General features: G+C 37.9%; 2 protein-coding genes across 2 annotated transcripts in view; one reads left to right on the top strand and one right to left on the bottom strand.

Annotated features, from left to right (window-relative positions):
* Positions 1,180-18,196, bottom strand: LOC109826375. The gene is made up of 6 exons (XM_020393408.1): positions 17,910-18,196; positions 15,221-15,387; positions 4,629-4,687; positions 3,008-3,033; positions 2,505-2,907; positions 1,180-2,027 (listed from the first exon to the last, which is right to left on the bottom strand). The coding sequence occupies exons 1-6, from the start codon at positions 18,046-18,048 to the stop codon at positions 1,481-1,483; spliced, it is 1,341 nt and encodes a 446-aa protein (XP_020248997.1). The 5' UTR covers positions 18,049-18,196; the 3' UTR covers positions 1,180-1,480.
* LOC109826381 (histone-lysine N-methyltransferase ASHR2) overlaps positions 24,204-26,183 on the top strand; it is a 7,879-nt gene continuing 5,899 nt past the window's right edge. The window contains exons 1-2 of the mRNA XM_020393414.1: positions 24,204-24,215; positions 25,265-26,070. Coding sequence (XP_020249003.1) covers positions 24,204-24,215; positions 25,265-26,047 — 795 coding nt within the window. The 3' untranslated portion in view covers positions 26,048-26,070. The remainder of the gene's footprint in view (positions 24,216-25,264; positions 26,071-26,183) is intronic.

Here is a 26,183-nt window from a genome sequence, read left to right as displayed (position 1 = left end):
GGCGGAAACGGGTGGATTCGGGTCGATGGTACGATTCTGCGGTTTGTATTTCAGAGTGAATTCGAAGGATCCGTCTAGGATCCGAACCCGATAGTTGAGGGCGCCTCGGCCTTGGTTTTGCACTGACGTGGATGGTTCTATGAGGCCATTTGAGTAGTAAGTACCGTAAGTACGGGAAAAAATTTATCTGTAAGTCTTACTGTTAGGATACGGGCTTTCAGTCCAAAGACCGACCTTAACTCTGGCCTAAGGATTTGTCCTGCTAGTCCAGTTGGTGCGTACATAACACTACAGTCTAAATGGAAACTTGTTGACAAATCAACAAATCGGACCGGTTCAACTCATTTGGATACGGAAATACTCCAATAAGGTATACGAGTTTAAACTATTCCCTCCTCTTTGTTGAGAAGTTTCTGGAGAATATTTTTCTAAAAATATTCTTAAGGATAACTTAACATAACTCCCAGGAGTGTATGAGTATAAACTAGACCTCCCCGCTCCAACTCCTTAAGAGCTTAAACTGTGTAGACTCCAAAATACTTACGAGTATAAACTGTGTTAAACGCCGGACAACGCGTCACAATGGAGATTCAAGGCCGTCAACCGATGGTCAATTCCGTGTTGAAACAACCAACTCGAGCTAAAAAAAAGCCAAGAAATCAAGAATCGACTTCAAATTCAAAATTCCGACAACGGTCAGACAATAAATGCAGCACTGGAACCCTCTCAAGCATTAGACAAAGCACCGAATAGCCTGGAGGATTGAAGGAATCGAGAGCAAAAGCCATTCCAAGGTCCCGCTATACCGATTGAAGGTTGGGACAGTCATGTCCAAAGTATTCCAGACTCTTCTATAAAAGAACGAGCAAACTTAACTGAACATGCAGATGAATTATGGCAAGAGCTGCAAGCTAAATCTGATAAGGCAACACGGAGACAGGTTCACAACCAGAAAATATAGCTTTGGAGCAATGCGTTCCTTCAAGTTAACAGACCTAGAAAATATGAACTCACTTTCAACACGAAATGCTAGCTCAAAGGATACCCGAGCGCAGCCCATAGTAACAGCGACGCAACTTGGTTGGCGACTAACAACTTAAGCAGGAGAAAAATCAACAATAATTTCACTAAATAAAACCGCAAAAAATAAAGGGGAGTGCGGAGAAAAAGGAGAACTCAGAATCAAAACGTCACAAGCAACATTTTCTTTCCCACAGCAATACCAAGCAGCTTCAGAAGCACAAACTCTCTGTTCTGCATAAATATAAAATCCAAACATCATGCAGAACTATGGTTGCCCACAGCCCAGGACGTAATAACACAGATAAAGAGCTGTTTTCAAGATAAACCCACATAAAAATCCCAGCATCCAAGCTCACAACACCAAACCCCCAAATGCTGACCAAGCAGTTATCATGCATTATGTTTGCCAGGGTAAGTTTACAGACAAATAACAATCACCGCAAAAGCTTCTCTGTCGTCACATGTACGAAGGCGGTGGCATCCTTGGAGGCGGTGGCATTCGTTGAAACCCATTATCTGACCGATTCTGACCAACCCTCTCGGTAGTATTAGCCCTCTGAAGGAAGCTTCCTCCAGATTGAGGAGCCTGGTTAGGGTTAAAAGGGGCCCACCACTGTGATTCACCCTCTAGAGGGATCCAAGGCAGTGGGCTCAAGCCCTCTCGACCCCCGCCCCATCCATAGAACGGATCAAAATGTCTTGACATGCTCTCCGCTTCTTGATGGCTACGGTTAGCAGAGCTCGAGACTGAGGCGAAACCGTAGAATCCATTGACTTCTGCAGAGGAAGAAGTTGCTGCTAGTGATGATATGAGGGTGAATCCCCTAGGGCGAGATCTCCGCATGGGAGGAAATGGAGCGGTTCGGATGGATGAGGAAGGAACAGACTGCTGATAGATGTGATTATTATTGCCATGCCCGCGAGTGTGCGTATGAGCTCTCAGCTCTCCTATAGCTGGTGGGCCCAATGGTGGCACTAGATTACTTCCGTTCCGGGGCCCAGACCTGCATAAAAGGATAGTCTTAACAAACATATTACTAACATGTTCTTCATTAGGTAAATTCCACAAAAACCCTGAACTTTGGGCCTTTTGAACAAAATCCCCTGAACTTTATAAATCATAGAAAAGATCCTGAACTTTCAAAATTATATTTAACCCCCTGAAATATTGAGATTCTCATAAATGATATTAAGGGGTAGATTAACAGTCTAAACTGCCCTTCTAACTACTCTGATGAGGAAGGGCAATGTAGAGGTCATATTTAGTTGATAAGGATAAAATTGTCCACGAGATGTCACATTAGGAGCAATGTGACAACTTCTACCTATCGTCAAGCATGGTATTTAAGTTAAGACATTCAGGGGTTTTTCTATAGTTTATAAAGTTCAGGGGGGTTTATCCAAACATCGCAAAGTTCAAAGGCTTTTTAAGTTTACTATCTTTATTCAAAGAGATGAGTAAGGATAATGCTAACACTTACCCGTGAGCGAGGGGATATGGATGAACAAAAGATCCTAACCTCTGCTGGCTGCTGACGTCACTTCTCGATAGCCTTGGACCAAATTGAGATGCAGACTGATCAGCTGAGTTTCCTAGTGAAGAGAAGGGGAGGGAATGCTGCTGTTGCTGCCAATTGTGACTATGGGGTTCAGTGCTAGTAAAATTATGGGAGTTCAGCATATCAGCAGATGGTTGCCCTCCTTCCAGGTTTGTAGTATGGCGAGCAAATGTATTGCTTTCTGGAACAGAATCAATGGAACTTGAAGACGGCATGGTATGCATAGCATGAGGCAGTCCATGTAGTGCCAAGTAAGGACATACATGGGTACTGCTTGAAGCACTTGACCGCTCTCCATATGTTGTGTTACCCAAAGATTCATGATCTTTTCAATAAAATGATTGGCAAGCAATAACAATGACAGAAATTAAAAGAGTAACCAAGAGAAAGTAATCGAATAATTACAGAAAGATGAGATCTCTTACAAGAATTATGCTGGGATTCTCCTTCCCTGCAGGCAAAAAAAAATCCGCGATGTTAACTCCAATTTAAACAGTCAAGAGAGCGCAGAGCAAGTGCAAATATCAAGGCATCATGAAAGGGGTGATTTTTTTAAATTCATGATATGGTAAACGAGAAGCAGCAATTATCCGAGAAGCCTATGGCTCTTAAGAGTACAGAAATGCCATAGTTCAAGTAACAGTGTTGATGTTTTATGTAACTGGGCCAATTTTACAAGTGATAGGAGGAGGCTCTACAACAACAAAAAACTATGAGGAATCAAGTCATCATGATTATATCCAGTCCACAGAGAGAATGTAAACTGGGTTTTCATCCTGGGAAAGCCATAGGACCTGATGATATACCTAATGAAATTCAAATGCGTTTGGTTAATTAGGGGTTAAATGACTAGTCAGTTTACCTACGACAGCGTTCCAGCTTTTTTATACAGACAATACCAAGATAAGATGAAAATGTAAATTTATTCTTCAACATCATTTGACGCCTTTTTCCCAAAGACAATGCTAAGTAAATTTATTCTGTAACATCATTTGATGTCTTTTTCCAAAGAGTATGAAGTAAACTGAGAGGGATGATTTATATGTTACACTAACACATGTGATCTGACCAGGATAGCCCAGTTTATCTATCGAACCAAGTGATTATTGAAATATTTTTCAACTTTTCCTATTGAAAGGAGTTGAAGAAAATGACAGTAAAAATGTACATATATTAATCTCATATTTTAATAAGGAACAAGATAACGAATGGAAAAGAATAACAAAGTAAATTGGGTCCCTAAAACATCTATAATATTTACAATTATATTCACATGATTCTAATCAATGAAAGAAAATCTGTTATAGTAACAAGATCAATGTCCACGGAATGAAACCAGCTCCATGAATTAGATATATGACCCATAAGTAGTCAAAATTTTCAAGATCAGGTTGAGGATTAACATGATCCTGCCGAAATCAAGTTTCCCCAGCAGGACTCAGGTACTTATTCTTCTTCTTTCTTCTTCTTTTTTTTTTTGGTATGCATTACATTCAACTGTCATGATGATTTTCAGTCTAATGGATTGAATTACAGCACAATGCAGAGACAAAAAAGGTCCAAGATTAAGAGGAATAAAATAACTTGCTACGAAACCTCAAATGCCAATTGCCATACCAATTTTAAATTTTCTTGGTAATGCGATGAAAGCTCATGCACTTAAAAAGCAAAATTCAAGGGTCCCCTCAATTATGGAAAGAACATAATAAAGAGAGATGAGATGATAAGATTTTATATAGAAAACCTCCACTAATCAATCTCCAACGGATCATACACAGATCATGAGACAAGTGAAGGAAGAAACAGCTATATGGTGTATGGTCATTTTCATTCCTGGATGATACAATAGAATACATAAAGGCTGCTTAAAAGAGGAAATCCGTGAAGGAGAAAATGCTAGATGGACAATCTTTTTAAAAAAAGAGCCTTTTCGATTAGCAACCAATTAAAAGTAAATGAGACGTATTCAACAGAGAACCTGATTTTCTTCAAAAGATATAAATTTAGAAGGAAGAAAGGAACTCTACAGTTTTGTGTGAAACTTACTCGAACAATGATGCGAGCTGTGTAATTCCCCGGAACGGGCACCACTGAAATCCAAACGGCTGTAAAAAAAATAGTCACATATCAAAATAATCAACTTACATGTAGAATTATGAATGTAGCAAATTGAAGAATTAATAATGAAGAATGAAACGTAACACGTTACATGTCATATTTAATAAGATTAGTATGGGTTACACATGCGTTGCACTTGCTGCTCCATGTAGATATTGCACAAAAATTGAAGTACATAGGATAATAGATATGTGCGATGAAAATGTACACAAAATTTGTGCTAACGCTTGTATGTGGAGTTTCAAAAAAACAGTTTTGATGTAGCTTGTCTTTTACATTGACATTATGTATAGATGTGCTATTTCTTTTAGTAATTTCTCTACAATGTGTGGATCAGAACTTCAGCTTAGTCAGTAACTTACCTATATTGCATTATATTGACTTCACATCTTACTTATTTTTATAATTATTTTGTTGTTTTTTGTTTTGTTTTTCCAAAAAATACATCAAATGTAAAACTTATGATGACATTGCTGTATCAGATGGGAACTCTACAAATATGCATTAACTTCATAGCTCATACAAACATTCATTAAATATACAATACTTAGTCAACTTCTAACAATTAGCGTGAATCTTTTTTTCAATTTTTAGAATTTCATGCTGCATATGATAAAATTACAAGATTAGCTAGACTTGACAACTAAAATATGATTTTAGTGAGATAACAGCTAAAGAGCTTGTCTTCTATCTATACACAAATAACCTAAAGACTAACCTAAACCATTTGACATGACTGAGAAAAGGTTAAAATCTAAACTATTTACTGATAAATTTAGGAAAAGGAAGAAGAGGGTTTGAACAATAATGATTAAATACTACTATTCTCCAACCTTTTATGGTTGACACCAAATAGTTAAAACTGTATGATTTTTTCAAGCACCACATGAGCGCAAAATTTAGCATCACCATAGAAGAAGCCAGGTCCCTCAACCTCGCTCTTGATAAAATAGAAAACAATCACAAGATTAATTTCATACCCTCTCACATTTGATGGTCTTCTTTCCCCATTTCCTCATCAACATTCTTTTAAATACTTGAGGGGCAAATTCCTTCACTCAAACTTGAATCAATTATTAGTTATCATGCTCTCTCCTCCATGACCACCACCATGAAATGAAGTCCAACGACAAGACCAAGAACCCCAAATCCCTCACCCAACAGAAGTCACCAATAGCTCCGCAGGTTCTGCTGCTTCCGTTGAAAGGCGGCGTTGGCGGAGTGCCACGGGGCACTGGCCACATGCCATATGAGAGAAGTAAGAGGAGGAAAGTCAGGGTGAGAACTGTAAAGGAATCATAGTTCCAGTTGCCGCTGCAGTGATGAGATTGATGCTGAGTTCTCATCTTCTCATCATGATTCATAGCTGGAGGCCTCGGAGAGCTCAATTCTCCAATCGAAGAAATGTCAAAGACGAGGAGTAGGTGATAGACAAGAAGTCGGGGAGGTAGAAGAAGGAGAAGGCGATGAAGAGAAGAGGGCAGAAATCAAGAGTAGGCATCGGAGGTGTCGGGGTCTTAGGTTGGGACACGTGTTGTTAACACATGCGGGAGGAAAATTGCGGAAGAGAAAGGATGAGAGACGCGTTTTTGGGCCCCACCAGGTACATTGCGGAAAAGCAAGTTGGTTCCGCAATGGCTAGGGTTTTTTATTATATATAGTGGTATCCTAGCAAATGCAATGCAGCTATTGCGTGCTGCATATATTTTCAATTTTTTACAGAAAAAAAAAACATCATAATCGGCTTGTTAAAACAGTACTGTAATGGCCTATATTTATAGAACAACCTATATAAGCAAATTACAAGCAATAAAATTATTCTTAAAGCAATAAAATTATTCTTAAAGGACTTGAATAAAAACAACAAGATTGAACATATAACACTTGGTATGCTATTTTCATTAGATTCTCTAAAGAAAAAGTTAAGTGTGAATCTCATTTGCGGTTTTTCCATTAACACAGAACTGATTAATGGACTTTATTTGGATTTGCTTCGTGCGAACTGATTGTAAGAATGAAATATCCTCAAAAGACTACATCATTTCGGTTGATATCTCTGTAAGTCTCCTCAGTTCTTCCTCTTGTGTTCTAATGACATGTCTACATTTTGCGTAAAGAAAGTACAAAGGTTTTCTCCTTATAGCCATTGACTATCACATATGTTGCAACCTACTCTTCCATTCTCTTAGCGGATTATTTTTTCATAGAAAAATTGAAAAATGAAAATTTACTACGCTATGGTTGGTCATGGAAGCAATGCTAGAATTCTTAATATTTCTTATACAGTTATACCAACAATCCTAAGAGCAAGTGCATCAAGCTCCCAGTTGGGAGTCAGTCAGCAAGCTCTCAAGAGCTCTCAAGCATTTTAGAATAAAAAATTAAAAAAATAAGCCTTGGGAGACCCTCCTTCTTTTATGGAGCTCCAACAAGCTCCTAGTTAGGAGCTCCAACAATATCAAAAAAACTCCTCTTCTATTTTAATATTTTATCCATTACTTTCAATTATATTTAAACCTCTTGTATTTCATTTCTAACCATTGGATACGGCCTTCGAGGGAGCGCACACGGTCTTCGAGGTAACCTACGGTCTTCGAGGGAACGTACACGGTCTTCGAGGTAACCTACGGTCTTCGAGGGAATGCACACGGTCTTCGAGATAACTCGCGGTCTTTGAGGTGGGGCACGAAGTTTGAGGTATCGCAAACTTTGACCGTCAACCGACTGATTTCTATAAAATTCGATGGCTTCTCTCCTCAACTCATCATCTCCCAGAACAAAATGTCTAGCTCATCTAGCTCTAACGATGATGAAATGATGAAGACGTTCTTTCTTATGGGAGCAGCTGTCATTGAGGAAGAAGAACAAGAGAAATGTTCAACTTCAGTTCAACACAAAAGACGTATCGTGCTCCATCGAAACCGATTGGAAGACCACAATCGGTTGTTCCAAGATTATTTTGTTGACGTACCAACCTATCCTTTTTATTATTTTCGTCAAAAATTCAGAATGACACGTTCGTTATTCCTTCGAATCCACGATGCAGTCGTCGAACATGACAAGTACTTCGTCCAAAAGAGGAATGGTGCTGGACAGTTAGACTATCTAGTCTTCAAAAGATTACTGCAGCTTTGCGAATGCTCGCATATGGAGCATCCGCCGAATCTGTTGACGACTACGTTCGGATCGGCAAAAGTATGTCGCTTGAGAGCGTGAAGAGGTTCGTTTGATCGATTATCAACATCTTTGGAGAGGAATACCTTCGTTCACCGACTAATGAAGACGTTGCACGCCTGCTCGAGCAAGGTTCACAACGAGGTTTTCTTGGTATGCTTGGGAGCATCGACTGCATGCACTGGACATGGAAGAACTGTCCAACTGCCTGGCAAGGTATGTATACTGGGCATTTTCATGAACCTACAATTATTTTGAAGGCCGTAGCTAGCAAAGATCTTTGGATATGACATGCCTTCTTTGGACTGTCGGGGTCTCACAATGACCTCAATGTTCTACATCGTTCACCGATTTTCGCACAACTTGCGGAGGGAAGAGCTTCACCGTGCAACTATACTGTCAATGGATACGAGTACAATATGAGATACTATCTCGCCGACGGGATTTACCCAGAGTGGTCTACATTAGTGAAGACTATTCCAGCACCTCGAGGAAACAAACATAAGTACTTTGCTCAACAACAAGAAAGCGCAAGAAAAGATATTGAGCGAGCTTTTGGCGTGTTGCAAGCTCGATTTGCGATTGTTCGTGGACCAGGACGTTTCTGGCAACCTTGTGTGCTGAAAGACATCGTGACAGCTTGTATCATAATACATAACATGATCGTTGAAAATGAACGAGATTGTCAATTAGACAACTTCGATTTTACTGATTCGGTACCAGTCGTTGAACCTTCTCATGTGCAGACGGTGCCTCTAACTGAGTTCATCCAAAATCATCATCGGATCAGGAACACGCAAACACACAAATCACTAAAAAATGATTTGATCGAGCATCTGTGACAGCTCAAGGGATCCATCGCCGAGAATTAAGTTTCTTTATGTCTAATGTAATTTCAGAAAAGGAGTTCAGGTTGTTGTACTTCGCCAATTTTATTTTCAATAAAGTAGTTATCTAATCATAAGATAATATTTGATAATTAGGAAGAACTAATGAGGATGCAATGCGAGTACAATATATGTTAATTTTGAAGAACCCTTAGACATCCACCTCTCCAATATCTCAGCCTGACGCATTTCAAAGTATTGTTGTTAAACTGAATTGAGTGTTGAGAGATCCATCTTTATAATATCGTCATCTTGTTTCTTCTGTTTTAGCTCTATTTTTTGATTAGTGGTTTGCTTCATCCACGCGAAAGCCTCTCCCATGATGGACTTCGCGGACTCAGAGTTTTTCACATTTTGTTTTCTCTTGAGCTTTGTCGCTTTCCTCCCTTCAGGCCTTGCTATAACATCATCCGAGTCAGTGTTCAACTCGATAGGGGTCGCTGGCATGGAATTGTTTGGTGAGGAATCAGAGTTTGTGATTCTTCTCGGCTGTGATCGAATCTTATTGTAAGTTTTCGTTTGTTGGATCCACTTTTGATGATGACGCAACTCAACCCAGCAATGATCAAACACGAATGGCTTACTATAAAGAGATTGGTATAATTTTTTTATTTCTGCAGTCTACACAAGAGTTAAATTTAGAATAATCAAACATATAAGTTAAATATTTACATAAAAACATATAAGTTAAACATTTACCTGGTCAATAATTTTCGTACCAGATCTATCTTCCTTCAATCTGAGCAACGCACCCGCAGAACTTGTTGACAGACAGTTGAATCGTTGACCAACGGTGCATCATTTGGTTTGGTGTGCGGCTCGTTGGATCGGTGGAGTATTGGATAAAGTAGTCGTTAGCTTTGTACCAAAACTTATCTTTGTGTTGCCCCGTACCTTGAATGGCGTCTTGGCTCGTGTTCAGCCAAGCAGACACAAGAAGCTTATCCTCGTGGACAGTCCAATTTTAGGACTACGTGTAAGTCTTCTTCTTCTTTGTGGTCGGTGTTTCTTGGGATGACACTTGTTGTGTTACGGATTGTGAGAACTCGATGGGATAACCTTCTTCTACAACTTCTGTATAGAACGACGAGTATAAGGTCGATCCTTCACCGATAAGGAGTTGCGAATAATAGTTGTTTTGGGAGGGATCCATGAGATTTGTAATTTGATAGGAAAATATAGAGTTTTTTTATGAGAGAGTTGTATGGATTGTGAATTGTGAATTGTGAATTTATAAAGTTTTTTTTACTGTTCAACGGCAAGAAAATTTTCCCTCAATTTCAAGAAAATTTTCACTCAACGGTTCATTTTCACTCATCTTCAAGCTCATTTATGGAATCTTGTGGAGCCATTAAAATAAAACTCGGCAAAAAACTCTTCATCTCCCCAACCCCAAACCAGACCTCTTCATCTTCCTTGACCTCCAACGAATTTCATTTTCTCCCCAACCCCAAACTCAGACCTCTTCATCTCCCCAACCCCAAACCAGACCTCTTCATCTTCCTTGACCTCCAATGAATTTCATTTTCTCCCCAACCCCAAACCCAGGCCTCTTCATCTCCCCAACCCCAAACCAGACCTCTTCATCTCCCCAACCCCACATCCGCGGCCTTGAGACGAAAAAACCGTTGACGGATCTCTGGATCCCCAACCCCAAACCCTCTCCCGCAACCTCTGTCGTCGCCGATCGGAGTAAAGACCAACTGCGAAGGTGAAGTCCGTTGCCACCGATCGGATCGATTTGAGACGAAAAGGTTGGATTTTTTGCTGTTATTTTGGGCAGATTTCACTATTTTTTTCAGCTCTGCAATTGTGTACTTGTTGGGGGGTTTTTGTTAAATTCTTTCTCAGTTGGGAGCTCCCAAGCGCTCTACAAATTTGTGGAGAGCTTGGGAGCTCCGAAGCTCTCCACCGCCACGTCGGTCTAAGGAGAGGGGCTTGAGAGGGTCTGGGAGCTTGTTGGAGGGGGGCTGCCAACTTCCACGGCCACGTCAGCCTTGAGAGCCTCCTTCAGAGCTTGCTGCCCTTGCTCTAAGAAGCATGGATATATGGACATGTCAAATACCAGGAAATTACATAGTAAACAACAAATGCCAAGAAACATCATATTTATTATGGTGTCCCGTGTACCCAACACAGTTTTACAATATAAGTCAACAATTTGCAATTGTGTGTACTGCAGCTGCCACTGACCACAATAATGCACTATAAGCTCCAATATCTACCGTGCATAGTGCTTCTAGTGGACCTAGAGCAGCCAGCGATATATAAAGATGCTTATATGTAATTTCAGCTATAAGAACCCGTTTACTATGGACCTATATGAAATGGTATGGATATACTGATATTAAATTTAGTGGTTGATAACCTGCATTTTTCATCTACAGAGTAGGGAAAACAACACATCAATACTCAATAATTGGTTGACAGTTTTGGAGGAAAGGTAGAAGCAAGAAACACCGAGATTATCAACATGCTAAATAGGCATTTACTCAGCCATAATGATTTCTAAAGTGACATTTACTCAGCCAATGCTTCGTGTGTTTGTGTCTGTCATGTATCCTTTGTTTGCATATAACATTGAAGAGCAAATGTGACGACTGACGAGTTAAGATTGAACTTTTCAAATTAACTACTCGATTTGATAATGATAATGCATTCTGATAACAAAGCTACAGAAATTCCGTAAGTTCACCAACTGTCCCAACCATCTCGTGACATCGCTACGCCGTGCACCTTGCATATAATGCAAGTAACTACCCAAGTGACAAGTTTATAATCCTAATGTCCTTTTTAGGGTTGTATTCTAAAAGAGTTACCTCTGTTTTCATTGAGAATGAGATAAACACAATAATCTAGTAGACCAGAACAAGGTTTGAAATCCCCATGCTAATCATGGTCTAGGTTCACCTTCATTAGTATTGGTATTGACAGTTTTGGAAGCTTCATATTGGAATTAGAAGAACATGAAATAAAGGTAAAGTTTAATCAGAAAATTTGCAATTCTTCTCTTGATATTATAAGTCAAAACTTTTGGGTACTCCGGATTGGAAATCTCCTCCTTTATACCCAATGTCAACTTGTCCAAGTTGTAACTAACCAACATTGACAGCTTTGATCGTTTTAAGCTGAATCTGTATGCATAAAATATTAAAGTCAGATATGATATAGCAGATATGTATCAGTATTGGCTGATACTTCAAAAACTGGTCTAGAGTAAATGTATATGGCAGTCTATGTATTAGAACATGGCATCTTCATTATTGGGCTTCATACTCTACTTCCCCCTAAACTATTACATTTGTCTCTTACCCCCTAACTATTTTTAGTCCTTACGTACCCTCTAAACTATTGACTTTGTTCTCTACTTACACCACAAAATATTTTTGGTCCCAACTTGCTCCCTAAACTATTAAATTTGTTTCTGCTTACTCCCTAAACTATTAAATTTGTTTTTGCTTACTCCCTTAACTATCAAGTACCTAGTTACCGCTTCATTTTTATTATTTTGTGTGTCAAGAGAAAAGTGATAGTTCAGGGGGTAAAATGAGACTCAAAATAGTTCAGGAGGCAAGCAGGGAACAAATTCTATTGGGGCAAGTAGAAACATGAGCCTACTGATTAAATGATTAGAGTAGAATCCCCTCCCCCACGCACCCCCACCCAACCCTCAAAAAAATAAATAAAAATAAAAATGAAACCTGACAGCCTCCTCTTAGGTAATTGAAGAAAAAGGGAGAGGAAGAGTTTTCATGGGTAAACATAACTGTATGCAGATAAAGGAACCACCCTACTAATTGGACATCATGACGTGCTATATGATTGATGAAGCAAGATCGGTGCTGAGGTGAAGAAGGAATGGACAAATTGATGACACGGATGGAGTAACGACACGGATGGAGTAATGGAATAACTTTGTCCACTTTATTGAATTTAGAACAGACTTTGATAAGTCTCTCAACTGGAATCCAAATTAAAATAAATTTATGTCACTTCAACAGGTCTCTCCCCTAATGGAGGAATACATTTAAGGAATAATTACAATCACATAACTATTGAACCGGCATTCTTAAGTAGGGAAGCATACGATTCGGATACGGCTCGGATATGATACGTATTATATCTGTATTTGCTTACGAATCACATACAGATATGCCTCGGCAAGAAAAATTCATATCCATATCTACCAAAACCGGATACAGATATACATGCGTATACAAAACAAACATGAGACAATTAGATAATATCGGAAGAACTATATCATTCATATGATACAAGAGAGTTCATTAATATGTTTGTTTAAGCATAGATTAGATCTCTTAATCATCAAAATTAACCTCAAATCCATCAATCTAAGGATTAAAAAATTGTTACAACTGTATGAACAACATATATTCGGATATCTCGGATACGGATCCGATATGTCACTACATATCCATATATGTAACCATATCCGCATCCTAACGGATACGGATATTTTTTTGCACCTCTTTTCTTAAGTGACGAATTTAATTCACAGCCCACAAATGCCTAAATTTAGGGTCAACAAAAAATGAATTGTGCTGTGATGACAACAGAGAATTTAAGATTACGCATGTGTTGTATAAGCTGAGACAAAGATACCTATCAAAACATAGGACCCTAGTCAAGTGAACAGAGTATTTAACTATATATAATATGAACTCCATCAAATTTCCCTGCGCACTGACACTCTTAAGTGAACAAACTAATAGACAATCATCATCTCAAAGAGAAGACAATAATACTTAGTTTTTTGGTAGTTCCATGAGGTTGCCCACCAGTTGCTAGTGCAAAACATAATTTGACCACTAAATTTTCCTAAATTTCAGGCTAGACATCAACATGGAAAAGGAATGCATGAAAAGGGGATTTCTTCAGGTTTTACCTTGCACAAGGCACTAAATGCTAACATTGGCTGGAACTGGTATGCATATGATTCCGACAATTCCATAACATTGCAAAGGACATGATTCCGTACATGAATTATGAAAACCTCCATGAGGTTAAAATGAGACAAGCAACAAGCTACGGAAGACAATCGGGAAAATATAGAGAATTTTTCTAACAACTTCTCACCAGAATATGGAAATGAAAACAAAGATGGCATTACATACAGTGATTAACATTAAGATTGCAAGTAGTTGACAGCATTGTAACATCAGGTAAATTTTCGCATACAGCAGGTTGAAACATTTAGTACAGAAGTTCAGCATGAATATGTTCGTGCAGATACATCATTGCATCCTAGTTGTTCTAGGCAAGTCTTTTCAAGGATCAAAAATCTATCCACGATTCCACGTAAGAAAATATGTTCGACAAATATCATACTCCCTCTAAAAGTGGGAGTTCTAGGAAAAAAAATCTTGGTCGGTTTTACCCCTAATCCTATTCAATATCAATATTCTTATTCTTATTATAATTGGTTATCAACTAAAGTTATTAACTCAAAATAAAACTTCTAAATTAAAGCTCTCTTCATTCAAAACTAAATAATAAAAATTTGATCTAATTAAAAATTGTTGACAAGAGTAGAAAGAATCTTACAGGACATTAGCATTGTAAACATAACATGCATTACATGTGTAAATATTAACTAATTGATTGATACTAAATTATAAAATTAATTTATTTATTAACAACAATTGATCAAAATATTTTTTGTATTAATCCATTAAATCTTTCATATTTTGAAAATAGTCCGTCAAAACATTGAAATTGTTATTAGGTAACTCAGTTTTTAATTTATATTGAAATTAGTCCTTCAAATTCATCAATGGTATAATAGCAATATTGAAATTAGTCCTTAAAATTCATCAATGGTATAATAGCAATATGAGGGGATAATTTCCCTCTAATTGCTTTTTTTACTCTTGATTGGAGGAGCTAATATAAAAAACCCTTAAAAATTGGGAATGTAATAGCTATTTTCAATGATTCGATGAATTAATTTTAAAATAAAAAAATTGAGCAACTTAATAGTTGAATGTTGTTATCTTCATGAACTTATTGAGAGATTTTACTTAAATGCATATAAGTTTTCTTATTCTATATTCATTAGGGATTAAACTAGAAGACTTTTTTTTACTTCATAAGAATTGTATGTCATCTATTATTATTAGATATGAATGAGGCATTGAGGAAACTGATTGCCTTATGAGTGACTAATCTTTTCGAATGATTTGTTGCTTATAGTGTGTACAGTCACAACCACATAAAATGTAAGTTGAATGTACATAACTATAAATATTAAGAAAGTTCACAAACAATATTACATCATCGAGTAGAGATCTAAAAGAAACAATTTCATGACCAAGTTATATTAAAAAATAAACTAAACAATCATGATATTTAATAACGTCCAATGCATGTGTTTCTCACCTAGTTTCTAAAATGCCATGAGTCCTCATAAAACTCCATGAGTATGATAGGAATGCTTACCAACTCAGAATAACTGAGATCATAAAAGTCCTCAGTCACCCAGGCATCGAGATCAAAATCAGAAGATGAACGATGACCATTTGCATACAGCCACCGACCCTTCTCAACTTTCCTGCAATTCGGACACTGCATTGCTCCCTTTGCATTGAATGCAGAGCCAATACAATCTGAAAAAATGGAGATATGCGTCATGCCAATGGAATTAATAACTGCAGCACTTGTATTATAGCAAAGAGTTCAATCATACATTCAGACTAATCACCACACGAATGAAAGTTGCTTTTTCGCTTTGCTTAACTAGGTTACCAGTTTTGTACTTGTCAAATGTATTTGTAGTACGCTACAACATAATCTGAAACAACTTATTGAAAATAGCTAATATACCCTCGAATGCAAATGGGTTCCGCATCATGACATAAAGGAACAAGTTATCATACCAACATAATAGTTTTTAAAGCATAGATCTGACAGGAAAACTTTCAGCTCATACAACAATTCATGAATTCGTTACTGGACTATTAAGTTTTATTTTAGTGGGTGGATTATTTCTAAAATTCAATGAAAATTTTCATCCATAATTCTCTAGGTACATTTGATAAATGAAATTCTAACATATTTTCTGCTAAACTGCTCTTGAAAAGAATATGACACAAACAAATGAACAGAAAGTGATGTCATAGATACTAAGGGTGCCAACTTGGTCATGATAAAACTAAAAACTGTCTAAGCCAAAATTCATAGGTTTTGGAAGGTACAGCACCACATAAAACCGATGGGTCCTATCTTTTCACCCCTGCCTGACCAGAACCGGATTAAATTCTAAACCAACACCTGTATAAAGATTGTTTGGAACCCGCCACATATCCATCCATATACAAGTAATAAGCACCCACGCGCCATCCTCAAATATGCTAACCCCCTTCCAACAACAAGCACACCCATCCACAGAAGAAAAACACATGTTTGCAATGTAGGAGACTAAGATCAGGAGGTCTTTAGTCCTTAGCAGTAGGATTCACTCTTCTACACATATTGTGCTCAGTTTCTAGACATTTTCTATACTCCAATGAAATTTTTAACGATGGATGCCTGGGTAGGGTTTAAGGTTAGCACTAATTCTCCAAACTTAGCAGTTACCTTTACAAATCAAACTAATTTCTGTGAAGTAATTCTATTCAGGTACAAATTAAAGAGGCTTATTCTATTAACTGCAATTCCAGTATGTCTTTACATGTATGCACTGGATAATGAGAAATACTCCACAATTGTTTCTATATTAATTTTTTCTTACACCTAGAGTGCTATGCAAGCATTTAATCTTTTACCTTTGCACCCAACCAATTTCTGGTGTCTTAGTTAATCTTTATCCATCTATGCCAATGAAAGTATTTTGACCCTAAGCTAACATTCTCTTGTACACTTTTGCGCGTACATCATTCACATTCCATAAATACTACGTCAAAGAACCAATGCTCTCACTGCTCATAACCATTCATGCACAAGAAAACCTAAGATAATTTGTTCTGTATTAATGCTCTTTTAGCAATACAACAATTTCAACTATTTGAAAGAAAAATTTCAACAGCTACACTACATTTGTCAACCATACAAGTGAACCCAGTTGTAATTTTTAATTACAACGACATTTCTCACAGTAGTCCTTGAAAAGATTATTTTCATTACTGAACCATGGGATTAGTATCTGTAAGCTCCATAATACAACTACTTCGAATGCATAACAGCTTGTACATCACCATAAACGCCACTTGTTGACAACGGACTAATACTTCTCTTAGCTCATTATCCTTTATTAACACCCATGTCAAGCTACTTTGCTTGCTAGAGAGTAGGTTCCTCCATTAACCAAAACAACATCAACAAAGCCTCTACCCCGAATTTTAGGGTCAGATACATGAAATCCTATTTGTCCATCCATTCCTATTATGGTCAACTCCTCCATTAAGTTAACTATTATAATATTTTCCTTAATTGCTTTCAACTTCCAAGCAAGTTCTTTAGGTCTTCCTCTAGTCATTTTTGCCCCCATTAACTATAATCTTATCTTGCTTCTCTTAATCAATACACTTAGTGGCTTCCGTTATACATGGCAAAACCATCTCAGTCAATACTCCCGCAGTTATACATGGCAAAACCATCTCAGTCAATACTCCCGCAGTTTACCGCTGATAGGAGCAACCTCTAATCTCATATGAATGCACTCATTTCTTATCGTATCTTTTAATGTATATCCAAATCCGACCTAAGGATTTATCTGAACGCTCTACAGTCCTCCGCTCTACCAACTGACCTAAGCTCCTCTACTAACCCCAACTATCAAATCTTAATTACTCCCAATTTTGTTTGGTTCAGCAATAAAAATTTCCCAAATTTCTGTTCCCTTCTATGTTTCTACCTATCTATGAACTACATAGATCGTATATTTGCAATAGTTCCAACACAATTCTCTCAAAAAAGATGGAAAGACCTGAAACCTGATCAACGATCATCTCAGATCTTGCCATAACTAAAACACTCCTAAAGTTTAATTCTTTCTCAGCCTTGCCTGAATTCCCGCTCAATTCTTAAAAACCAGATCCATAAATCACAGATCTAGAAATCACAAACACATTCAAAGCTGAAAACATCAGAAAACCCTAAAGCGCCACGAAATTGAGATGAAAACGATCACCTAAATGAAACCTGTGGCCGCATTGAAGACTCGCGATCGACCGCTCGCGATGATCCGTCAAGGTCTCGAGGCAAATCGAGCACGAAGCGTCCAAGCTCCCTTCTCTGCTCTGAGGCACACCAGGCGCCTCGAGATCCATAACGAGCTCGACCAAAAAAGAAACCCTAGAATCGCTCAAAAAACGCCCATTTTTTGTTTATAGAGTCGAGATGGTGAATCAAGAGGGGGGAAGAGAGAGAGGAGAGAGAGACGGTGGGGGGTTTCGGACAGATTAAGGGCATGTAGATATTCTAGAAGTTATTACCAGATCTTGTATTTTTTTTTTTCTAGAACTTGTTACCAGATCTAGTATTTTATTTATTTTATTTTATTTTATTTTGTGTTGCTTGTAGTTGAGAGGGGTTAAATGGTAATAAATCGAGGTAAATTATGCTAGATCTAGAACTTATACCATGATAAATTTTATATTAATATTTTTATTAGAAAGTCAAAAGGCCCCCAATAAAAAATAATAATTTACCATCTTAAAAAAGTAGCATAATTTACCCGCTTTAATACAAACTAGCACTAATACAAACTAAGAAGTTTTAGTTTGTATTGAAGCAGGTAAATTATGCTATTTTTTTAAGATGGTAAATTATTGTTTTTTTTTCCTGGGGGCTTTTGACTTTATAATAAAAATAATAATATAAAATTTATCATGGTATAAGCTAGTTTTCAAAAGTTGATGAACGATAATTTTCTTAATGAGACTTGAATGTGCATCCTATATTTTATATGTTGATATGATCTACTTATTAAATTGGGCCAGTTGTGCCATAATCGACATACGATCAGCATTATATGAATCACATTATTGATGTAACGATAAACAATCTTTTTTATTATTTGAATCATCTTAAAGTTAGCTAATACACGGTGAAAAGATGATGAAAGCTATAAGATCATAGGTAGATCTAGCATAAAACCAAAGATGATAGTTGGAAAAAATAACTATATTAGAAGAGGAGTTATGCTGAGAATGTTGGTTGGATTTTATCTTCAACGTGAACCATTAGATTGAATTGTGGAGTTGTTTTTTTTTATAGAGAATCGCAGGAAGCGGCGATGTGGGTGGTGGCTACGTGGAGGAGGTTCCAATACTGGCTATAAATTTTTCGAGATATATATTTTTCACAAACTTGCAAGGATGCAAATATGCGTGGGCTTTCGTTGCTGCCTAATTTGATCTTTGTATATCGTCGTCTTTCAGGTTGAGATGCAAATGGACGCTTTTAGAAGTTTCAATTTTCATATTAAAAAAAGAATCTATAGTCCATGAGAAACCGACGCAGGTATGATGGCATAACTTACGGCATACATGTACCATTGATCATATAAAAGCCATGTGTGTCAAATTATCAAGAATGCAAATTTTTGTACGGTACTGGGCTTGAAGATTCGCGTCTCGCTCAAATTTTCAAACCCAACCTGTTTGTCAAAAAATTCTCAAAAAAAGACATGTTTCAAACTTAATTTTAAAAACCAACCTAGTTGGACAGAAACTGGGTCGGTTTTTGAAAAAAAATTCCCTAACTTCACGGGAGTTGAAGTCCCGTGAAGTTTTGTTATATAAAAAACTTCACGGGACTTCAACTCCCGTGAAGTTTGGGAACTTTTTCTTTAAAAACCGACTCAGTTTCAGCCAACTGGATCTGTTTTTGAAATTAAGTTTGAAATGGGTCTGTTTTTGGGAATAAAATTCAAAATAGGTCGGTTTTAAAAATTTGTCATTCGCGTCTCTCAGAGAGATGGAAAAAATTCATGTCAGGCGCGGCGCATAACCTTGGGCAGGCCCGGTCTTAAGCATATTGGGCCTAGACTGAATGTAAGAGTTCCTCAGGCTCTTGCAAGGAAGAGCATGTTTGGGCTGGATTATACTCGATTATACTCCGCTAGAGTATTTGTTAAGTTTAATGAATCGTAATCATTTTTCATTAGTTGAGCCATGAGTGTTTGGCAAAGGAAAATGATACAGGCACACCATCAACCATACCTCCTCTCCTGCTACAGTGCAGTGGGCCCCATGTGAAAATTTTTAAAAAATTTCATATGGGGCCTGCTGCACTGTAGCAGGAGAGGAGATGTGGTTGATGGTGTGCCTGTAGTGTCCCTCTTTGGCAAATGAGTAAACTATAATCTAGTATCATTGTCAAAATGATGGATAATAAGATGAAATTACTAATGAGTTATTTTATTGCAATAGGATCTTGTGTGAAATCACATGGTATAGATATTATTTTTTACTTGGTCAAATCTCGTGGCTTATAATCCACCATAAATATTCACTTAGCTTATTGTTTAGTAGATCATAACCTAAATGTTTTTTTCAATGTCAGACCCTTAAATAATTAGTAATGTAATTAGTCCCTTATATTTGTGCATGTAATTTGATATTAGTCCCTCAATTTACTCAAATATGTCGGCATTGGTCCTTCAATTGGTCATTCAGTTAGATTTTCTATTTAAAATCTCTAAATCTAGTTAGTTTAGACTAACAGAGAGTGTCTAATTACCAAAATACCCCCTTACTCATTGAGTACGCCACCCAAAAGTAAAAGAATTTGCCTAATATTGATATCGAGCCCTAAACCGAGTCCAAATTAATTCCAAGTCGTAGCAGCAGATTGAAGAAGAAGGATTTCCACAAAATTTTGATGAAGAGAAGTATCTTTTTTTCGATTAGGTTTAAATTTAATTACAATGTAATATTGTTCCCTCAAATCAATTTTTATGATGATTTTTGGTTATTGTCAAGTGTACGTCAATGGTAAATTGGTGTATGCTTTTTATTTAAACCAAGGTTTTATTCATTGTATGCACTTTTTAATTTCATATCGTGGTTGATTATAACGTTTAGTTACTGTACTTTGAGTTTTTTGTATACGTGTTATTTGTATTGTAGTTTTGGTTAATGCATGTAAGTTTAATTTCTTGAATCTTGATGGAGGAGGGTGTCATGAAAATTGTACTTCTGGGTTCACTTTGATCAAAAGCTTCATTATGACGAGAAGCCGAGAACTCCATAGCAAATAAAAGCCAATTGCTAAACATCTCAAAAATAGCTTATCGTTATAAGTCATAACAGAGGGACAGAGCCAATTGCTAATTGCTAAACATTATCAAAAAATAGCACAATGATAAGCTATTTTTGAGATTGTCAACGATGATCCTTCATGAGTTTTGTTAAACATGACAGAGGGACAGAGTCAATTGACTTTTGTGACTTATAATGATAAGCTATTTTTGAGATGTTTAGCAATTGGCTTTTATTTGCTATGGAGTAATGTAATCTTGTATTTGGATAAAAACGGCCAATTCCCTCTTATCTTCAGTTGAAACCACTTAACCACATTATCAGATCAGTTGGAGCAAATCCAGACGGTTAACGATCGAAAAACCAATTGGCTTTTATTTGAGACTTATAATGATAAGCTATTTTTTGATAATGTTTAGCCAATTGGCTTTTATTTGAGACTTATAATGATAATGTCTGCAACACGAAAATGCTGATTGATAATGTTTAACAAAACTCATGAAGGATCATCGTTGACAGTCTTCACCTCCACTTTGGATATGGGCTTTGGCTAAAACCATGACAGAGGGACAGAGCCAAAGCTAATAGAAACCGCATTCGCGCACACCATCTTTTTTTTGGGCTGCTTTTGGAATGATGATTCCAACATTGATCAATGCCTGAATCTTATCTTTGAGAGCGTAGCACGTCTTTGTGGGATGATGAACTGTTCTGTGGAATGCGCAGTATCACGGATTTGTAGTTTTCTTAGCTCCCTCGTGATCAATGATTAGGTGTAGCTTAATTTTGTTGTTCTCCAGCAAATACTTGAAGATACCAAGGTCCTCATCTTCTTTGAAGGAATATTCCTTCGGGAATTTCAGCTCAGAAGTTTTTTGTTGCCTTGGAGGTCATTGTTGCCTTGGAGGCGTTAGCTACTTTGGCGCTTGTTGTTGAGACTGTTGTTGGGGTTGTAATTGGAATGTCTGATTTACATCCACCGCATTTGCCTGCCCCTTCCCTTTACCACGGGGAGTAAAGTTCTGTTTCTGGGCGTTTTTTGCTGGTTGACCCCTTTCAATTTTCTTCCTTTTGAGGAAACGTTCAGCTTGCTCTTCTCGTACTTTCAGCTCTTTCCATGTTTTGGATGGTGCAGTGCCCATAGCTTCTAACACATCTAAGGAAAAGTTGTTATGGCATGCTTAGGAACTTGGCTTATAATTCACAAATGAATTATAAGTCAAGTTGATTTCAATAGTAAGTGTTTGACAACTAGATGAATTATAATCCATTGTTGTTGTTAAAATAATAAAAAAAGACATTTACTCTAAGGGCCTGTTTAGATTTGTAAAGGGTGAAGGGAAGTTAAGGGAAACTGAGTGAAGGGAAGGGAATTCCTTTCCCCTTGATTACACCCCAATTTGGGGTAACAATTTTTATACTATTAGGGGATGAACCAAGGGGAACTAGGGTGAATTAACTTCACCTCCTATGGGGTAACAATTTTTATACTATTAGGGGATGAACCAAGGGGAACTAGGGTGAATTAACTTCACCTCCTAAGTGTTCCCAAACAATATTAGGGGATGAACCAAGGGGAACTAGGGTGAATTAACTTCACCTCCTAAGTGTTCCCAAACAAGATGACCTAAGTGTTCCCAAACAAGATGAATGGAGGTGAATGGTTCCCCTAACTTCCATTCACCCTCATTCCCCTCAATCCAAACAAGCCCTAAAGATAATTCATGAGGTTGGAAATGGAAGAGTAGACTTTAGAATTATCTAAAATATTGACGGGTAAGCTTGTTATTTGCCTGATCAAACTAGGTTGTTTACAAGCCATTAAAAATAAGTTGAGTTGGGGCAGCTTTAAAAAAAATCTTGTAAGCCAATATAAGCTGGTTACCAAACATGCCTCAGTAGCTCATAAGCCACATCACTTTAACTAATTTCCAAACATGTTATTTAACTATTCAAATAAATACAAGATTGTTCAGTCGTTAATGCTTTGCTCCATTTCTTCTTGATGCCCAAATCGCAAATGCTAAGAACCACTAATTCTGAATTTTTCCTGCGCACATATAAATTCTAAATTCCGTAGTTCACATATATTTTGCTTAGGTGGGCTTAAATCAAAATAGCAATCTCCCTCAGAACAAATTTAGAATTTCATCAAGAACGATTTATTTCAGACAAGGCTGAAACTACATTTAATTTAGTGCAATCATAGGGAGATCCCATTTCTTTAAAAATGGAAATAAATAAAAAATTTGATTAAAAGAAAACTAGATGCCTCCTCAGTTCAGGTCTCCATAAAACATCCGCACAGGTGGATTAAATCACACCCTCGGAAGAACGAAAGTTTTAAATTTGATCATCATCGGTGACAAAAAAAAAACAAAACAAAACAAAACAAATCCTTCAATAAAAATCACAAAGAAAATTAGAATAATAGAGATATTTGTACCCTCAGATTCAGTGAATTATTTCATCAAATTGTAGTCAGCCCACTACTTTACTTCAAAAGATCTTCCCAGGGACTTAATCCACCATATAAAACCCAAAAAAAAAAGAATAAAAAAAGGATAAAAAGATATATTCTCAGATCAGGTCTCCAAAATATTTTTTTCCGCATAGTCGGGATTACCAACCTCGGAAGAACGAAAGTATTGATCATCACCGAAGAGAGCGCGATTTAAAAAGAATAAACTAGAAAAAAAAATCAAAGAAATTAAATCAAAAATCGAGAGATTTAAGAACTAAGAACGCCTGATCTTCGCTACGCCGTCAAAGAAGAGGAGTCGATGGTTTATATAGAGAGAAATTAAACCCTAACTCTGATGCGCAATGAAAGGGCCCGGATTGGGCTTTAGGTGCATGGGCTTCAGTATTTGGACACTGTCCGCATGGGGAGGCCTGAACTAAAGTTCCTTTTAGTTTTTAAGGGTTTCTTTCGTAGTAGTCCCTCAAATCTATCTTGTTTCGATGTTAGTCCTCCAGATCTTCCTATTTTGAGATTAACCCTCTAAATCCTATTAATTGCTTGAAATAAGTCCATGTAGTTGGGACGTAGTTAAAATGGACGGAATATTTTGTCATTTCTATGATAACTTTGTAGCAATTTTCGTTATACCTTCTTTTATACATACAACCTTTACAATCCTCTGACCACCTTTTAAAAAGCCCCAAATCTATTTTTGTAGTTTTCTTGCCCAACAACTAGTCCCTTCTCCTTGCCAATGGTACCACAGGTAAAACTTCCCATTTTCTCACGTGATTAAGCGGTGTAATGGGGACCATGTCTAGAAATTTAGTCAGATAGAGAGACTAATTTCAAACAACTAATTGGATTTAGATGACTAGTTTTAAAATATAAAGATTTGAGGCATTAATACAAAATACCAAAGATTTTGGAGACTAATATTAAAAAAAACAAAATTTAGGGATAAATTTCACAAAACGCCCTTAAATTTGGAGGGTTGCCAATGAAATCCGCTGAATTGTTTCTTCATCAAACGCCCCAAGCTTTCTTGTTCCCCATAGAGCTCCCTAAACTTTCAAGTTTTGCCGAAGAACCCTAATAGCATTTACGATTCAGGAGGCTTTTATTTGCTATATATAATTAAAAGAATGATTGGTGTCTATATTGCCTGCTAGCCTTCGCCCGGGTCCGTACGGGTCCGTACGGGTCCGTAGAAAGAAAGAGAGTGAGAAATTGAATAACTTATTGCATAGTTAGTTTGATTCAAGCTGAATTTAAAAAGAAAATCCTAACACAAAACAAATTTAAGCTACTTAAAAAGTTGAAGGATTTATCCTTCAAATGAAATTTAATGATTTAATTCATAAAAATATTGCGGAGCAAATTTAAAAAAAATCCGAAATGAGAGAGATGCACAAAACAATCGTAAACTTTGAAAGTCATATTAAAAGCCCACTAAACTCTAGCTAATTTCATAAAACCCCTTATTTTTCTGAAATTCATCAAAACCCTTCATCTTCAAAATAATCGCAGGCTACCCTTTTGAGTGCTGACTTCAGAGTTCCCAAACCTCCGAGAGCGAAGCTAAACCCACAATAATCGAAGACCCCATCAACTGCCAATGCGGCCGCCGCCGGCAGACTTCCGGTGAAACCCGCCGAATCACCGGCCGAGCGCGGGCTGATCGCCACCGCCGCACGATAAAGCCGGCGAGATCATCCTCTCGACTCCCCTCTCCTCCTCTACCCCTCCTCCCTCCAAACCCTAGCCTCCTCCTGCTCCTCCTGCTTCCGCTCTTCCTACAAACCCTAACCCTAGCATCCCCTGCCCTTCCTCCTGCCCCTCCTCTTCTGCTCCCCTCCTGCCTCTCCTCCCACCCCTCCCCACTCTGCTCCTCCCTCCGCCACCTCCCTCCGGCGGCCTCCCCGACGATCTCTTCCTCGCCGCGCCCACTCCCTCTCCATCACCTCCCCCGACTCCTTCTCCCGACTCCTATCCCTCCACGGCGCCGACCTCGTCAAAAAGACCACCTCAACGCCTTTGGAATCATGGAGGGGATCGGCGAGGCAGCGGAAGGTTCGGGCTTATGGGATTTACCCTTTGGCGTCTCTTTTTAATCACGATTGCTTGCCGAATGCTTGTAGGTTTGATTATGTGGACGGGGTGGGTAGGGATGGGAGGGGGAATACGGATATTATTGTGAGGGCGGTTCATGAGATATCGGAGGGGAGGGAGGTTTGCTTGAGCTATTTTCCGGTGAATTGGGTGTATAAGGAGAGGCAAAAGAGGCTGGGGGGGGGGTTTGGGTTTGTTTGTGAGTGTGATAGGTGTTTGGTTGAGAGGGAGTGGAAGGATGAGGAGGAGGAGGAGGGGAGTGATGAGGGGATGGATGTTGAGGTGGAGATGGAGGAGGAAGATTTTCCGCATGCTTATTTTTTCGTGAAGTTTGTGTGTGATGTCGAGGGGTGTGGAGGGACGTTGGCGCCTTTGCCACCATCGATGGAGGGAGTTGTGTCGGATGTGATGGAGTGTAATGTGTGTGGGAGGTTAAAGAAGGATGAGGATTGTAATGGGGACGGAGATATGGTTGACGACGAGTGAGATGCTATTGGAACGTGATGAAGGTATTTTCTATATTTTGCTTTTCATTTATTATAATGGGTTATTTATGAACAATTAGGATGATTATGAAGAACTTGTGTTATGATGAAGAGAAATATGTGAGGGGGGGGGGGCT

This window comes from Asparagus officinalis, chromosome 10, assembly GCF_001876935.1.
Source record: "Asparagus officinalis chromosome 10, Aspof.V1, whole genome shotgun sequence".
Taxonomy (NCBI): Eukaryota; Viridiplantae; Streptophyta; class Magnoliopsida; order Asparagales; family Asparagaceae; genus Asparagus; species Asparagus officinalis.
This window is presented reverse-complemented; position numbering and strand designations above follow the sequence as displayed.